At 43.6% G+C, this 19,151-nt stretch overlaps 1 protein-coding gene across 5 annotated transcripts in view; it reads left to right on the forward strand.

The window, feature by feature from the left end:
- Positions 1-234: 234 nt before the first annotated feature.
- The window catches only part of fbln2 (fibulin 2), a 306,873-nt gene continuing 287,956 nt past the window's right edge, over positions 235-19,151 (forward strand). For all 5 annotated transcript variants that reach the window (XM_060910813.1, XM_060910809.1, XM_060910812.1 and 2 more), the window contains exons 1-2: positions 235-307; positions 2,028-3,994. In XM_060910813.1, the coding sequence (XP_060766796.1) occupies positions 2,176-3,994 (1,819 nt within the window). In that variant the 5' untranslated portion in view covers positions 235-307; positions 2,028-2,175. The remainder of the gene's footprint in view (positions 308-2,027; positions 3,995-19,151) is intronic.

Consider the following 19,151-nt stretch of genomic DNA (forward strand, 5'->3'; position numbering starts at 1 on the left):
GAAACCCGTCTGCTAACATGCTAACGTATGTGCTAATTGCCTGCAGTATTGGCGCTCAAAACATTCAAGCATGAATTCTTGAATTATTTTTCTTGGCTAAAGAGATATTGTAGGGAATGGTCTTTAACTCCTGTCCCTCCCCTTCGAGCGAGTTAGCGAGGTCGTGGTACACAGCTGTGTTGAAGCTTTCTCTCTCTCTCTCTGTGTCTCAAACACACACACACACACACACACACCCCAAGTCGCTACTCGGAACTTTGGCACGGGACTGGCAGCGCGCGAGCTCCCTCTCCATAGGGCTTTCTAGGTAGGAAAAACTTTTGTCTCTTGCGTCTCTTCTGTTTACCTTTTTAAGGACACATTTGGATGAAGGATCAGTGAATGTCAGGGTCACTTTCCTCCATATGGTGTTATCGATTGAAGTGGAAGCTTCTCACTTTTATTAGTAAGTGTTATGAACGAGTTTCACACATAATTCACACACCTCCTCACACATGGAGTCCCAGTGAGAGACAAGGCACGGTACTGCACACACTGCTGTTGCACACACTGCAATCTGATTGCAGCATCGGCATGATTACAAAGTGTCTGTGCATGCTGAGTACGTTATTACCTTAAGTAAATACGTCTGTGTAGGCTAGATAAGGCTGAAATCACTTATATGTAGCAATTTTCATTTCCTCTCTACGATACATGTTGCACTTGCATCAAATGTAATTGGTATATAACTTGACATCTTTTCCTGCATTTATGAATAATTCATATTATGACATAATTTACCCAGATGAGCACAAGTTAGTACTGTATGTGTGTATAGACATGCATCATTCTGCAGCAGAAAGCTCACCATTTCATGCCTAATGTCTTTGAATAAACTGCTTGGTAGTCCAGACTTAGTTCTAATGCATCGTTTTGGGAACTCCAAACTTTTTTCTTCATCTGGACAGAAATCTGAAAGTTCAGATCCTTAGGGCTTGAAAAGTCTCCAGAAAAAAAAAAAAAATCTGTTCCCCAGATGAGTCTCAGGCTAGAGCTGATCTATACAAAAGCAGCTTAACCAAACACTAGCTTTCTAGGTCACAATTAAAAGTGCTTTCTTTGCATTTTTAATGGTGACCATACCTGACATCATTCCAGAAAAACTGACACTGTTTCATTATTTTTGTAAAAGGGTTTTTATTATGTTAAACACCTCATCATCATATGTCCCATGTCACACCATGCAGGGAAAACAAAACAACATTCTGCACTATTATATATAAGGGTTCCTCAGCTTCCTTAAACATTTAAATGTTGTAGCTTTCTATAGAACATTTTTGAAAGGGAAACCCTGTTATAAGATTCTACACAGAACCCCACAGGGTGCTATAAGTGAAAAACACTAATTAAGGGACCCAAAATGGATTTAAGATTCTGATGCTGCTGGTAATTTTCAGTTGCAGACATGGGTTTAAAATGTACTTCACAAATTAATAGGTTTAATGAGTATGGTACATTAGATGTTAAAGTTTTGCTTAGTGATAATTTTTTCTGGAATTGATGCATTTTTGATGTTGATCTTAACTGCTGTTCTTTGAATATTAATTTAAATATCAATTTGTTCACAATTAAATGACAATTAAAATATTTTAATTTTAGTGGTTAATGAACAAATGCATTTGCTATTGTTTAAAAAGTACATGACCCAAAAGTTTTATTTCATGACTTTCATGCAATGTGCACTATACACTATAAATTACAGTTATGTTTAGAGTTGTCAAACTAACCACAAATGGAAAATATATTATTAATGTTATAAAACTAGGACTTATACCAGATTGGTAGGAAATAGCCCTATAACTTAATCTTATGCATGAAGCTCAATGACAATCACATTTACTTGACCAAACATTCATGTCCACCCATGTAGATTTGACCTTAAGAGACTGAGGCTTATTATGAAACCAGTGACTTCATGCTAATTGAAAAAGTTCCAAAGGAAATCTGCAGCACACTCCCTAACATGCCTTCCCTTTCTCACCCTACAGCTCTCACATTTTCTTCTAGGTTTCACTGACTGCTGACAGTTTGTTAGACAAGAGACAAGCTTGTTGAGAATCCAGTACCCAGCTTTATCTACTATACTAAAACAAATATAAATTCATATTTGAAGAGCTGGCAGTCCACTTTGCCATAATGAGGCTATTGTTGTTGCTGCTTTTGCTCTGTGCAAGTGAAATTCTCTGCCAGCAAGACTGTACTGGAGTGGAGTGCCCACTTCTTAATAACTGCATTCAGGAAGTTTTGGAAAATGGTGCCTGTTGTGCCACTTGTCTACAAACTGGCTGTAAGTGTGAGGGTTACCAGTACTATGACTGTATTAGTGCTGGCTTCAGATCTGGTCGTGTGCCTGAGGGAGAATCATACTTTGTGGATTTTGGAAGTACAGAATGCTCTTGCCCACAGGGCGGTGGGCGGATCAGTTGCCATTTTATTCCATGTCCTGAGCTTCCTGCTAACTGCATTGAAGTGTCGGAGCCAGAGGATGGGTGTATTCAGTGTGAACGGATAGGCTGTGTGTATGAGGGGCAGAAGTATGAAGCTGGCCATTCATTCCGCATGGACCAAGTCTGCCGAGTCTGCCACTGCCCCAATAATGGTGGGACCTTAATGTGTTCCCCAATCCCAGACTGTGATCCGGGGCAAGGCCATAAACCCATGCTTGCAACTACCACAGAGGAAAACACACCATGGAGACGTCCAAATAAAATCCAAAATCTTTTCAACCGTCAAGGCTCAAGGAGTCACTTCTCCAAACCTTTTCCACAGTCATATCGTGACATTCTGTCTCCGTTCAAGCCAACCCCAAGTGACATGGATGAAGAAGATAATGATGAAGAGGAGGAGGAGGACTATGACTACCCTACTACAGATTCCTCAAAGCAACCTCGGCATGACCTAGCCTCTCCGGTGGAATCCTACATTATCTCAGTTTCTGATCTGGAAAACAATCCTTCCCACCAAGGCAGGGGAACCAAGCAGGAGCTTAAACAGAGGTTTGGTATTCATGAAGCAACAACAGATAGCTCATGGTTTCCCATATATGAAGTGAGGACAGATGAAGCAAACTATAGTAATCATAAAGTGAACTCTACACAAGACACTTCAGAAGTTTCTGAAGATAATTTTCAAGGAGCACAAATGAGTATTCCTAAACTTAGTGCCAATAAAGAGAAAATCCCCATCTATAGAGATACCACACATGAAGAACAATTCTCTATTTACAGAGACACCACTGCAAAGGAGAGTTTTGGCCCCTATAAGGACAATAGCAACACAGAGGTTCTTGAAGAAAGTGACAGAGACAGTCTGAGAAAGGCATCGGAGAAGACCTTTAAAGAAACCACTGACAATAATGACTTTGATACATATGAAGACACCACATACAGTGAAATAGTCACTGATTCTCCAGTGACTGTAGTTCCAACTATGCCTCAAAGTACACAGAAGACACAGATGACAACAACAGCATGGCAGACAACTGAGGGCAGTTTTTCACCAGATCAGGTTTACCATAGCACACCAGAAACTAGGGAGTTTTACAGCACGCAAAAGGAAGAGGTGAACATAAGAGAGCAAAATGTCTCATTAAATAATGTCACAGAGAGCGACCAAAATCATGAGAAGGATACAATTCTTGACAAACATGAAAAATACACTCTTACCAGTTCACAAAGCACCTCAAGCAGTGACTATGCATTTTCAGCAGCACCTGACAGACCTTTAGAAGAGCATGAAATCAAACCAAAGACAAAACCAGAATTGTATACAAATCATCCTGTGATATTCAACCCTACCAGCCAGTCACTCTTGAGAGTGAATGCAGAAGATGAACAACTTCTAAATAAACAATCACAGAGTCTGTTTGAAATTGCAGAAGAAGAGGAAGAAGAAGAGAAGGAGGAAAGGGAAGAGAAAGACAACACACTTATTTCCATTCCAAAAGCCAATGAGGGTGAGTACGCACATAGTGTACCTAAAGCTAACATGGGTAAATCTTGACTTTCCAACAATGCTACAGCAGCATTTCATACACCAAAAAGCACATCTTCAGAAATTTGCTCTCCAAAGTAGATAAGTAAAAGATGATTGTCATGTGGCCTCCACAATTGTAGAATGGTGGAACTTACTGTAATGCTGTTTTCTGTATATTTAACAGTTATTCCACGAAATCGAGTCGTACATGAGCTGATAGCCAACGAAGTGTGTAGTGCCGAGTAGTCTATAAGCCATGTATGACGACATTGAGTGGAATAACTGTTTTATTATATCCACATTCACTGGATTTTGAGAAACAGAGCATTTTTATTTTTAGCAAATTCGATAAATAAAAACTTTATACAAAACGTCTGACAAAATAATTTCCGCTTAGAATGTAAACAAACCGGCGAAATGACAGTAGAAATTTGTGAAAAAATGTTATAATAATTCTTGAAAAATTAAAAAAGATACATTCTTACCATCAAATACTTTTATTCTATATTCTGTTGTTTTTTGGGGCGGCACGGTGGTGTAGTGGTTAGCGCTGTCACCTCACAGCAAGAAGGTCCTGGGTTCAAGCCCAGTGGCCTATGAGGGCCTTTCTGTGTGGAGTTTGCATGTTCTCCCCGTGTCCGCGTGGGTTTCCTCCGGGTGCTCCAGTTTCCCCCACAGTCCAAAGGCATGCAGGTTAGGCTAATTGGTGACTCGTAGGTGTGAATGTGAGTGTGAATAGTTGTTTGTGTCTATGTGTCAGCCCTACAATGATCTGGTGATTTGTCCAGGGTGTACCCCACCTCTCGCCCATAGTCAGCTGGGATAGGCTCCAGCTTGCCTGTGACCCTGTAGAACAGGATAAGCAGCTACAGATAATGGATGGATGTTGTTTTTGTATTTTTTGGGGTTTTATTTTTGAGTAGAGTTTTTATTTTGTCCTTGGTTGATTCAGCAACACGCTCCACCATTTTGTTTTCTCAACTCACAGTATATGGGCTGATATCCTAGTAGTAGAGTAGTCAATTAGAGCATGTGATAGCTCATATCCAGTGAATGTGGATAGAATAAACTGCTTTGTATCATTGCACACAAATAATGCTGGGGCATGCAAGAAAGCATGGTTTATGTTGTCAATACAAATGAAGATAACAAAAATGACATAAAGGTCATGGGTCAGACACCCAGTACACATTCCTGTCATGCCATTTTCTCTCATTTTTGCATTTATTGTGGATGGGAAACGTTTGCAATGGATTGAAAATGTTATTTTCTGGCATAAAACATAAAAAAAGTTTTTCAGAATGATCTCTGTTCCAGTGGACTAACCCTTAATTTAATACAATCACTGTTTATGATGAACACATATCTATGACATCAAGAAGTTGAGAATTTAATTAATGTATTCTGATTGCTGACTGGCATTGACTAGGCAGTACTCATAATATCTGCTAGTCTAAACACCTGTGATTGCACCTGTGTATACATTATGACTGTGTGTAATTACATGGAAACACTGCATGAAGTCACGTAGATCATTATGGTCTTGGAACTATCAAGAATGCAGCTGCTCATCTGCCTTTATGTGTGTGTGTGTAAAATGTGCCCCACTCCATTCTTATTATGTCATCGAAGACCCTTGTAGTTTAATTGTCAAGTTAGTCATGGATATTAGAGTTTAGCCCTACCATCTAATATGTAATAACCAGCCATCATTGAGTGTATTTAACTTCTCAGGTCAATGGCTTAATCCAATATTTAGTGAGCACCAAGTTTCTACAGGATGCTGAGGGTTATAACCACTGGCATTGGCAGAAAGAGCAACTTTGAACCAGTTGGTGTTTATAGGTTTAGCCCATGTAATTCGTTTGGACTTATACTATCACCATACATCTATTCACAGAATATTTATATGAAGTAAAGAATATACAGTGGGGCAAAGAAGTATTTAGTCAGCCACCAATTGTGCAAGGTCTCCCACTTAAAAAGATGAGAGAGGCCTGTAATTTTCATCATAGGTACACTTCAACTATGAGAGACAGAATGGGGGGAAGAATCCAGGAAATCACATTGTAGGATTTTTAATGAATTAATTGGTAAATTCCTCGGTAAAATAAGTATTTGGTCACCTACAAACAAGCAAGATTTCTGGCTCTCACAGACCTGTAACAACTTCTTTAAGAGGCTCCTCTGTCCTCCACTCGTTACCTGTATTAATGGTACCTGTTTGAACTCGTTATCAGTATAAAAGACACCTGTCTACAACCTCAAACAGTCACACTCCAAACTCCGCTATGGCCAAGACCAAAGAGCTGTCAAAGGACACCAGAAACAAAATTGTAGACCTGCACCAGGCTGGGAAGACTGAATCTGCAATAGGTAAGCAGCTTGGTGTGAAGAAATCAACTGTGGGAGCAATTATTAGAAACTGGAAGACATACAAGACCACTGATAATCTCCCTCGATCTGGGGCTCCACGCAAGATCTCACCCCATGGGATCAAAATGATCACAAGAACGGTGAGCAAAAATCCCAGAACCACATGGGGGGACCTAGTGAATGACCTGCAGAGAGCTGGGATCAAAGCAACAAAGGCTACCATCAGTAACACACTACGCCGCCAGGGACTCAAATCCTGCAGTGCCAGACGTGTCCCCCTGCTTAAGCCAGTACATGTCCAGGCCCGTCTGAAGTTTGCTAGAGAGCATTTGGATGATCCAGGAGAGGATTGGGAGAATGTCATATGGTCAGATGAAACCAAAATAGAACTTTTTGGTAAAAAGTCAACTTGTCGTGTTTGGAGGAGAAAGAATGCTGAGTTGCATCCAAAGAACACCATACCTACTGTGAAGCAAGGGGGTGGAAACATCATGCTTTGGGGCTGTTTTTCTGCAAAGGGACCAGGACGACTGATCCGTGTAAAGCAGGGATGCCAGGGTGAAATTGGTTAGGGGGCCAGATTTTTTTAAGTGGGACCTCGGGGGCCGAATTACACCTTAGGTAACTCAACACATGGATATACTGTTTTTAAAATGATGCCAACAACACATTGAAAAGGAATTGTATTGGCACCACAATAGCCTCACAATGAGACATACAATTACATAGCAGATATTTACCCTTTGAAAATGTGACACGGACATATCCATGCAAGTAGTCCACATTTACAAATTAGAAATGCAACAAAATAGACTAGGTGCCTGTGGCAGCGGGGGCGTGGTCAAGCGCCGGTCTGTGACAGGAGGGCAGAGTCAGGGAAGGTAAGTGGCAGAATTACTACACCTGAGAGCAATTAACCTGTGTTTGTGTGTCTTCCCAGTGACCGCGCCCTATATCAGGAGGGAGAGCGAGAGCGGAAGGAGCTCAGCCCTGAACAAGACGCCAGTTGTGTGTGTGTGTCTGTTTGAGTGAGTGAAGTTGTTAAACTGAAAAGTCTAGCAATAAACGCTATTTTGAACCTGATCTCTGTCCTGCCATCCTCTGTGCTCCACCCACCAATACTGAACCGCTACAGTGCCAATGCCAACACATTTTCTACAAATAACACAAGAGTAAACTGTAAATTATTTTGATCATATTTATTGAAGGCTTACACATAAAAGCATTGTTAGGCCAAAATTAGGCCAGTTAAAAAAGTCAAGGCCAAACACTCCTAAACAAGTCACAGAAATAAGTGCCAGAACAAAGCAATCCAAAAAATAAGCAAAGTGACCGTAGGTCTCTCTGTGACTGTAGGTCTCGATAAGCTTATTGTAGCAGTTCGTGTAGGTGGGTGGAGCACAGAAGGACGGCAGGACAGAACTGAGTTCACAGAACTCTCTTTTATTCAGCTTTTCAGCTTTTCAATCTATTCCCACACACTCAGACACGCACACACATCAGCCGTCTGGTTGTGGAGAGAGCTCCCTCTGCTCTCGCTCTCTCTCCTTAAATAGGGCGCGGTCACTGGGAAGACACACAAACACATTAATTAACGACAGGTGTAGTGATTCTGCCACTTACCTTCCCTGACTCCACCCTCCTGTCACAGACCGATGCTAGACCACGCCCCCGCTGCCACATACCCCCACTGCCCGACTCAGGCCGGGCAGCCGTCCGGCCCGCAGCCGACTCCCCCCCCCCCCCCCCCTTGATGGGAGAGGAAGTCCGCCATGACCATCTGCGCCCCGGGCCTGTGGATCACCTTGAAGTTAAAGGGTTGGAGTGCCAGATACCAACGGGTGATCCGCGCGTTGGCATCCTTCATGCGGTGAAGCCACTGGAGGGACGCGTGGTCCGAACAGAGGGTGAAAGGGCATCCCAGCAGGTAGTACCGGAGGGCGAGGACCGCTCACTTGATCTCCAGGCACTCCTTCTCGATGGTACTGTAGCGCCCCTCACGCACTGACAGCTTCCGACTAATGTATAAGACTGGGCGATCCTCCCCCTCCACCCGCTGGGACAAAACGGCCCCCAGCCCTCTGTCCGACGCATCCATCTGCAACATAAAGGGGAGAGAAAAGTCAGGGGAGTGTAAAAGTGGCCCCCCACACAGTGCAGCCTTTACCTTAGAAAAAACCCGCTGGCATTGCTCCATCCACTGGACCGGATCTGGTGCCCTCTTTTTAGTCAGATCAGTCAGCGGGCTGGTGACGTCCGAATAATTAGGTATAAACCTACGATAATAGCCAGCCAGCCCCAGGAACTGTCTCACCCCCTTTTTGGTCTTGGGCCTCGGGCAGGCCGCAATCGCTGCGGTCTTGTTAATCTGGGGACGCACCTGTCCATTGCCCAAGTGGAAGCCCAGATACCGTACTTCCACCCGCCCAATCGCACACTTCTTCGGGTTGGCTGTGAGACCCGCCCGCCTCAGCGACCTAAGGACGGCCCTCAGGTGTTGTAGGTGCCGCGGCCAGTCATTACTATAAATAATGATATTGTCTAGGTACGCGGCCGCATAGGTGGCGTGAGGGCGGAGGACCCTGTCCATCAGCCGCTGAAACGTAGCGGGCACCCCAAACAGCCCAAAAGGAAGTGTGACGAATTGGTGTAAGCCGAACGGTGTGGAAAAGGCCGTTTTTTCCCGGGATAATGGAGTCAAGGGGATCTGCCAATAACCCTTTGTTAAATCCAGTGTCGAGTAAAAGCGAGCCGTGCCTAGCCGATCGAGCAACTCATCAATACGAGGCATTGGGTACGCATCGAATTTAGACACCGCGTTGACTTTTCTATAGTCTACACAGAACCGGACCGACCCGTCGGCCTTGGGTACCAAGACGACCGGGCTGCTCCAGTCACTGTGGGACTCCTCGACGATGCCCATTTCGAGCATGGCCTCAAGTTCTTCCCGAACCACCTTTTTCTTGTGTTTGGGTAACCTGTAAGGGCGGCTACGCACTACCACCCCCGGGGGTGTCTCAATGTGGTGCTCTATGAGGTTAGTGTGGCCGGGCAGGGGTGAGAACACGTCCGAAAACTCAGTCTGCAACTGGGGAACCTCCGCGAGTTGGGTCGGGGAGAGGTGGTCTCCACAGGGGACCAGAGAGGGACGTGATGCTAATGTTCCTTTTTGAACCTCTGGCCCCAGCTCCGCCTTCTCCGGAACCACCGACACCAACGCCACGGGGACCTCCTCGTTCCAGATTTGAGTAGGTTGAGGTGGTAAATCTGTAGCGCCCCACCCCTGTCCGTTCGCTTCACCTCATAGTCGACGTCCCCGACTCGCCGTGTGACCTCAAAGGGTCCTTGCCACTTGACGACTAATTTAGAGCTCGATGTGGGCAACAGTACGAGTACTTTCTCTCCTGGTGCGAACTCTCTAAGGCGCGTACCCTTGTCATACACGCGGGTTTGCCGTTCTTGGGCCTGCCGCAAATTCTCCTGGGTTAGGTGTGTGAGTGTGAGAGTTTTGCGCGCAGGTCAATAATGTATTGAATTTCATTTTTGCTTGGTGAAGGTCCCTCCTCCCAATTTTCTCGCAGCACATCTAAAATGCCGCGCGGCTTACGCCCATATAATAATTCAAATGGGGAGAACCCCGTGGAGGCTTGGGGGACCTCTCGCACTGCAAAGAGGAAGGGTTCGAGCCATTTATCTCAGTTACGTGCGTCTTCACTTACAAATTTTTTAATTATGTTTTTAAGGGTGCGATTAAACTGTTCTACTAAACCGTCCGTTTGTGGGTGATACACGCTGGTGTGGATCGGCTTAATACCTAATAACCTATACAGTTCGTTCAGTGTTCGTGACATAAATGAGGTGCCTTGATCAGTCAGAATCTCTTTCGGGATTCCAACTCGGGAGATGACGCGGAAGAGTGCTTCCGCAATACTGCGTGCTGAGATATTGCGCAGAGGCACTGCTTCCGGGTATCGCGTTGCATAGTCCACTAGAACTAATATAAAGCGGTACCCTCGTGTTGACCGATCTAATGGCCTGACGAGATCCATCCCAATTCTTTCGAACGGGGTCTCGATTAATGGTAGAGGGCGCAAAGGCGCTTTTGGAATGGCCGCTGGATTTACTAACTGGCATTCGCGCCATGCCGTATACCACCTACGGACATCGCCGCGAATCCCCGGCCAATAGAATCGGGCCATTATTCGGGCTAGTGTTTTACCCTGCCCTAAGTGTCCAGCCATGGGATTAAAGTGAGCCGCCTGGAATACCAATTCCCGGCGGCTCTTCGGAATTAAAAGCTGCGTGACTCGCTCTTTAGTTTGAGTGTCCTGCATCACTCGGTATAATCTATTCTTCATAATCGCAAAGTAGGGGAAGGACGGGGTGGCATTCTGCGGGAGCGTTTGAGCATCGATTACTCTCATTTGGTCAAACGCATGCCGCAGAGTCTCGTCTCGCGACTGCTCTAATGGGAAATCCGCGAGGGATTCCCCAATAGAGAGAGGAGGAGCCGGCGGCTCCTCACCCTGACGTGGAGATGACATAGATGGCTCTGTGACAGCTGCTCCCGCCAAAGCGACACCAGGACCTCCCCCTGTCAAATGGCAGGACCCACTCTTTACTAAGTGTGTCATTAAATCCCGAAATCCCGGCCAATCAGTCCCCAAAATTAAAGAGTGGGTAAGGCGAGGATTAACCGCCGCCTTCGCTATAAATTTTTCCCCTCGGAAAAAAATGTGGACTAACACTAAAGGGTAGTTGTGAACATCCCCTTGCACACACAACACCTTCATTACCGAGCACTGCTGTTGGAGGTGGCCCGGTTCCCTGCAGCGCCAGCAAACTGGCCAGGGCTTCCTCTCTGCACTAGTGCTCTGGGGCTCACTCACCTGAGGGGGGGGAGAGACAGACACAGAAGGGAGACACGGAAGGGCACCGCGGGTGCGGCGGGCCGGCTGAGGTGGCGCCGGCCCCCGCCTCCGCGGTGGGGGAATGGGGCAAGGAGAAGATACAGGAGGAGGAGAGAGAGAGAGAGAGGAGAGAAGAGGTCGTCTGCTGTCCTGCCGTCAGGACAGCCGCCAGATGATCCTCCACCAGCTCGATTGCCTGATCCAGCGACGCCGGGCGGTGGCACTGGACCCACTCTGCGGTTCCCGCTGGTAGACACACGATGAACTGTTCCAGATGAGATGTCTTTGGAATACACAAAGAAAGGCAACCACCAGCCGCTGGGCTCGAACCCAGAACCTAATTGCTGTGAGGCGACCGCGCCAACCACTCACACCACCGCGCCGCCCATGTCAAATGTCAAAAGGGACATAGCATGCAATTTGGGATTCTTAGTTGTTTATAATTCCCAATGTATTTAAGACACAATATGCCAAAAGCAGTACATTTATCCCTTATCTTTAAGTTTAAGGTCTGTCTCATCTCATTCAGATTGGTCGATGAGTCCCTCGGCGTCGCAGCTGTTGGCCCTCAACCACCGCCAGCAGGCGTCCCGGAGTTGCTGGCCAAACGCGAATGGCCGGCCGGCTTCCTCCAAGTGCAGAGCACGGAAACGCTGATGTTGCTGCTCCGGGGTGCGTCCCACCCGCTGGAGGACGGCCCGGCGAAGGTCTGCGTAGGCCAGCCGGCGGTCGGCGGGGAGCTGTAGCGCGGCCAGCTGTGCCTCTCCCGTTAGCAGGGGGAGGAGGCGCGCCGCACGCTGTTCCACCGGCCACCCCGAGGTCTCTGCTACCTGCTCAAAGAGTGTGAAGAATGCCTCGGGGTCATCCTGCGGGCCCATCTTCATGAGGGTGAGGGGGGAAGGGCCCGCGGCGGTGGAGATGGTGGACCCCGCCGACGCGAGGAGGTGCTGGAACGCCCGACGATCTTCCTGTTGCGCCAGCACCAGGGCCTCGAACCGTTGTTCTTGCTCCTTTCGGAGGGCGAGCAGCGCCTGGTGCTGGCTCTGTTGGGCCGTGGTGAGGGCGTGGATCAGGTCAGTGAAGGTGGAGGACTCCATGGGGCTGTTGTCTTCTGTGCTCGTCCCGGGTTTTGGCACCACTGTAGCAGTTCGTGTAGGTGGGTGGAGCACAGAAGGACGGCAGGACAGAACTGAGTTCACAAAACTCTCTTTTATTCAGCTTTTCAATCTATTCCCACACACTCAGACACACGCACACACATCAGCTGTCTGGTTGTGGAGAGAGCTCCCTCTGCTCTCTCTCTCTCTCTCCTTAAATAGGGCGCGGTCACTGGGAAGACACACAAACACATTAATTAACGACAGGTGTAGTGATTCTGCCACTTACCTTCCCTGACTCCGCCCTCCTGTCACAGACCGATGCTAGGCCACGCCCCTGCTGCCACACTTATGTTCGCAAAAGCTTGCTGCTTTTCTGGACACACTAGCTCAGCTGCCTTCAGCATGCAAGTCTTCACGAAGGGACCCTCCGAGAAGGGCTTGGATGCCTTTGCTATTTCCCACACGATGATATAGCTTGCCTTCACTGCCCCTACAAATGAAATAAAATGACAGTTATAACGAACAGCGGCAGTGAAAGTCAAAAGAAGAAGATGCGTAGGCTATAATATTAAAACGAACCTTCATGAGTATCTCGGCATTTAGAGAAAGCTGCTTGTTGTTTTTGTAGGGATGAGGATAGCTCGTTTAGCTTTTGAATCCTACGTTGCCCTGTGTATTCGTTGTACTTCTCGCCGTGGGTCTCATAGTGTCATTTAATATTGTACTCCTTTGGCACAGCCACTTGTTGGGAACAAATAAGACATACGGGTTTGCCTTCTACTTCCCAAAAGAAATATTTTTCCTTCCATCTCTCCTGAAAGATGCGACCCTCAGTGTCAACCTTCCACTTTTTAGACAACATCTTGATATCAACTATAAAGTCTCTGCTAGTCCGTAGGCTAACATCCTGGTCAGCGCACGTGCTGCAGCAGCTGAGGCGGGCAGCAGCAAAAGACAAACTGAAATAATGCCACGAAAATTGAATAAAAATAAAACGTCAGATTGAATTTTTTAAAGGAAAAAACCATTAGATGAAAGTTTATTTTATTACATTTTTTAATTAAAAAATGGCTCTCCCATATCAACCACGGGCCGGATGTGATGTCCAATCGGGCCACTTCCGGCCCGCAGGCCGTAACCATGGCATCCCTGGTGTAAAGGAAAGAATGAATGGGGCCATGTATCATGAGATTTTGAGTGAAAACCTCCTTCCATCAGCAAGGGCATTGAAGATGAAACGTGGCTAGGTCTTTCAGCATGACAATGATCCCAAACACACCGCCCGGGCAATGAAGGAGTGGCTTCGTAAAAAGCATTTCAAGGTCCTGGAGTGGCCTAGCCAGTCTCCAGATCTCAACCCCATAGAAAATCTTTGGAGGGAGTTGAAAGTCTGTGTTGCCCAGCGACAGCCCCAAAACATCACTGTTCTAGAGGAGATCTGCATGGAGGAATGGGCCAAAATACCAGCAACAGTGTGTGAAAACCTTGTGAAGACTTACAGAAAACGTTTGACCTCTGTCATTGCCAACAAAGGGTATATAACAAAGTATTGAGATGAACTTTTGTTATTGACCAAATACTTATTTTCCACCATAATTTGCAAATAAATTCTTTAAAAATCAGACAATGTGATTTTCTGGATTTTTTTCTCATTTTATCTCTCATAGTTGAGGTAAATTACAGGCCTCTCTCATCTTTTTAAGTGGGAGAACTTGCACAATTGGTGACTGACTAAATACTTTTTTGCCCCACTGTATATAGTTTTTGTCCACATAGCTAGCCTTGAGTGCATGTTGGGCAAAGTGTATTTTGATGTTGCAAATAATGCAAATAATGGAAAAACCATGGACTGTCCTTATCTGTATGACACCAGAACAAGTTTCATTATGAAGTACCACACCATTTTCACATTTACTTACTTCACAAAATATTCTACTGTACATAGTATAGACATAGCTTTCAAAAAATGGGTGAGTCTAATGATTCAGTCAGTTTTCTGGTTTTAATTTATGTTTGGCATTTCACTCACTCTGATATAACCCTTTCATTATTTAAGTATTTACGCTGTGCAGCCGTCCATCTCATTGGGATGAAAAGGTCAGCTAATTGTGTGAAGACCTCATAGAGCAATGAGACAAACATTATTCCTTCCTCCCTGCATGTGGATCTTATCTCAATATGCACTCATTCAAGATCATCATTACATTTCTTGTCCATTAAGATTTGATTAATGTTATAATTTTCTTAATTTAGAAAAGATGACCCCAGGTCTATGTTGAGTGGTGTTGCTCATGTCTAGCTAGATAAGGAGTGGAATTAGTTATCTTGTTTAGTGCCAGTTGGACACAGCTCAACAATAGCCACTCTCTTAGAATAGGAACACTTGGAGCTTTTGACAGGTAGTTTTTTTTTTTCTCAGGTGGCAAGAAGAAGGGAGAGCTATTTTTCATGTTGAATGTGCATGTTCCATAGTTTAGCCTTGTTATTCATAATTGTACATGTATTCACTGATCAGAAACATACTTTGAATTTGAAGGGATTTTCTGAGGTACTTTGGTTCATATTATAACCTGTGCTGTTTTACACATTATGAAATGTTGTGCTAAGACGAGCCACTGAGAGGCTTGTCATCTAGAAAAATACAATGCAGATGCATTAGTTTTTATTTTTGATGAAAATCTTTTAGTCCATGCTGTCCTCAGAAGAGTTCAGGACTGAGAAATCAATTTTAAATGAATATCACATGATGAAACAATATAAAATATTGTATGTGTGGCTGTCTGGTAAAACCTGTCAGTGGATGACGGGTGAATTCTGTCAAAAAACAAACAAACAATTATTTTAAAAAATCATGTTTTAGTCTAAATGAAGTTTAACTGCATATGACATTCTTTGCTACCTCAATATTTCACCAAATATTGTGGAACTATTTTTAGTCACATTATAATCTTGCCTAGGTTTTCTTTATTTTATTAAAAAATAATATTGGGTAAGGAGTCAGTTTAATAAATGCAGCAGAAGTCAATATGTCTAAAGATGTCTAAAGCTTTGCTATCTAATACCCCATTCACACTCACACTGAAAACCATTTATTTATTTCTGCTATACCATCATGGTATTGTGTGGGAATGGGAGTAAAACAGTAAAGTTGAAACCTTAATTTATGTTCTAGTGACCTAGTAACATTAACGATAAGCTTTTGCCATGGCTCCAGTGGGAAACCATTAGACTGACATGTTGGAACTGGTCATGACATTGTTGGTGGTTACTTAAACAGTCATTTCTCATTGATCTGAAGCATAGGTTACTTGTGGTGGTAGCCTACAGAAAAGGGCCAGCATTATCTGCCAACGCAAAAGTGGTTGACTACATGTGATTTTGAATTGCATTGAAATCTTTTCTGCTTGCGCTGCTCAGTGAATCACATGTTAGCAATTTCAGAAAAATGGACTATTTTCTTTTTATAGTGTTTATGATTTCATTTTTTGACTTACAAAAAAGAAACAATTTGCTTTTAAATATTGTGTCTGTGACTCCTGATAATAAAAACAAAATTGGCCTATTAATTTCTGTTACTGAAACAAAAATAAAATGATCAAATGTACATGAACTGTCAATATCCTTTTAACAATCAGTTAAATAGGCTAAGAAAAAATTATATTACAAAGCTGAATGCACTGACTGGACTTAAGCACTCCATGGTGTCACTTTGTCTTGGTAACTTTGACAATAACATGTAACATGCATACTGATTTAGATCATCTACAGCATGAAAGCTCTCTGTTCATGTGGTCGATTATTTGGCCAATCATTTCAGCCCAACACATTTCCTTTTATCGATACAGTACATTATGTTCATTATTATGAATTATAGCTGAACTCCTATCGAGGCTCGCATGTTTTACACATCTCGTGGAGTTTATCCTTTTAATTAGTTCTTTAAATGTAAATTTAAATTCACTTTTGGCGATTTTAGTTCAGTCAGTATTTACTGCCAAACTTTTATATTGGGACAAACCATGCCCAGATTAAAATTTTTTATATTAAATATGTGCTTGGAGTAACATTTTGGAAGTGTTTGTTTTCCAATTATTACATTTAAATGTAGCAAATCACCACTTTCCCCCCATTATCTGTCATCATAGTGCTTTTGTGGTCTGCGGTCAATTTGTGAGTCAATTTACTGCTTCCGCAGTCAGATAATGTGTGCCATTAAAAGGCTGATTAGAGAAACATAAAGGTGACAGGATCAGGCGAGGAAAGTTTATGTATTTGCTTACTTTTAGCATGGTTTTCTTTTACATGTTGTGCTTTTAGAGTGGTGCATGGCTTGTCCATTTACATCCGCCTCTGTCCAACTCTTGTTCAGTAAATTTGGCCTACTTGTGACCTCATACTGTTTTTAGTTCACACTTGAGTATTTGTAAATAGTCAGGTATCTCCCCTCAGAGCTATGAAAGTGATTTTAAAAAAAAAAAACCTGTGCAGTCCTCAGCCCCATCCGTTATATCCATCAGCATGGCACGCAATACCCTCAGAAAAAAAAACAACAACTATGAGAAACATATGCAGTTAACCCAGTACATGTAAGCACATTGTGTCGAGGCGTATTGGTTCCTTGCTTGTGATTAATAGTGCAGTAATGTCACAGTTAATCCTGGTCTCGCCTTGTTGTTTGGCCTCATTGAGGTCAAGGCTGGAGTAGTGTTGGATTTCTGCCATTAATTGTTGCTATTGGACAGACCAAGACTGACTTTTCCACTCTATTGAAAAGGGTGGGAAGAGCAGTTCAGCCAAGGCTAGAATATCTCCCCTTATGCAGTCTGGGTTCAGTAATGCTACAGTGCATTATGTCATAAAAAGAAAAAAAAATGTTTTCAATGCAATTGTATTTGTATAGTGCTTTTAACAATGGACATTGTCACAAAGTAGCTTTACAGATATAGATTAAGCTCCATAATGAGCAAGCTAGAGGTGACGGTGAAAAGAAAACCTCCTTATAAAAGACACCTTCAGAGGAACCAGACTCAAAAACGAACCCATCCTCTTCTGGATGAAACTGGATACTATAAATCAAGTGTCTTGACAGGATATTCAGTATGAGGAGTTGAGTTGCGGTAGCAATTTAGCCCCTTAAACTTCTAGAATGAGAAGACAGGTCCAGACTTACATTCCAGTCTTACTTTATTAACTATATATCTTATTGGCGTTGCAATAATCATCTTAGCTACTGGACCTTTAATGAGATTAAGAACACAAGACCTTCCAATAAAGTTTAAATACCTTTAAGTATCTTTTGTATTTCAGTCACCATTTCATGATATAAAAGAGTCTCCCACAGGTGTTAAACTGGGTTGATATCTGGTGACTGAAAGTCTTAGCATATGATTTGAAATATCAATTTAATACTCATCAGACCATTCAGTGGATGGGGCCAGAGTCATTCTGGAAGAGACCACTCCCATAAAAATGTTTCATCATAGGATAAAGGTGATCAGTCAGAAGAACTTTGTATTGATTTACACTCTACACTTACACTTTAAAGGGACACGTGGAAACAAACCACGACAGCAAAATGCCTCCCATGGTAGAATCCATCCGTATAATCACATTACACTGTCATAACTTAAATGAACAATGATCACATATTCAAATTTAATGGCCACATGAGCTAAGGTGACATCACCCCTATAAACATTGTTTCAAACGTATGATGAATAAGTGCATAGGATCGTTTACTCCAGCGTTTCTCAACCTTTTTTCAGTCACGGCACCCTTCAGAAGTATGCAAATTCTCAAGGCACCCCCATATAAAATATACGCAGTCACGCTGACCATACGCTGACCCCGGCAGTGACGTTGTGACATGGGAAAGGGGGCCGTGAGACAAATTTTGATGATGCATGAGGCGGTGATGATCTGCATTAGTGTAACTATCATTTTTTGGAATTTTAATTCATTTTATTTATTTAAATGTTAGCATATATAATTTTTTGATGGCACCCCTAATGAAGCCAGACGGCACCCCAGGGTGCCACGGCACCCCGGTTGAGAAAGGCTAGTTTAGTCCCTGAGCCGGGGTGCCCCATCTGAGCTACAGCAATTTCTCCTTACCCACAGGCCCCTGAAAAACTGATTATGGAAACCTATCCTAATTATGAATAATAGCAGCAAACTCGTATCTCAGTACCATCATACTTAAAGGTCTCCTTCTTAGAAATAATCCTATGTTTCTCGACTGGATACTGACGTAACAACAAAAGACCATTCATGGCCTCTGCTCATGAAAACGTAGTTAGTTCTCTCTCAACACTTGAGGAAAGGCCAAGGGAAATACTGAACCTATGAAAGTGTGTTTGGTTTCAAGCCAGCATATCTTAGCCTTTTACTGGTTTTGAAGTCTGGTCAACCAGAATCTGTATTTTTTTTTCTCTATTCTCTTCTTGTGTCTTATGATTCATTCTTTCTTCTGAAATATGGGTCTGTAGAATAATTCTTTGTTCATCTGACATTGGAAAAGAGTCAGGATTGACTCTGAGCCTGCCTAATTAAGGTGTTATTTATGTAGCTCATGCAACCAGCTGAACTGTTCCAATTGAAGTGATTTAGTGTCTTCCATGTAGTACATGTACAGAATATTTATTGATCTTGGCTCTTATGTATGCCAATTTATTTTTTTCTACAATATAAAAGTATGGGTACTCTGTCAAACTCTTATGAAATTAAAAATGTCAAAGTATGGGGGCAAATA

Source organism: Neoarius graeffei, chromosome 26, assembly GCF_027579695.1.
Source record: "Neoarius graeffei isolate fNeoGra1 chromosome 26, fNeoGra1.pri, whole genome shotgun sequence".
Taxonomy (NCBI): domain Eukaryota; kingdom Metazoa; phylum Chordata; class Actinopteri; order Siluriformes; family Ariidae; genus Neoarius; species Neoarius graeffei.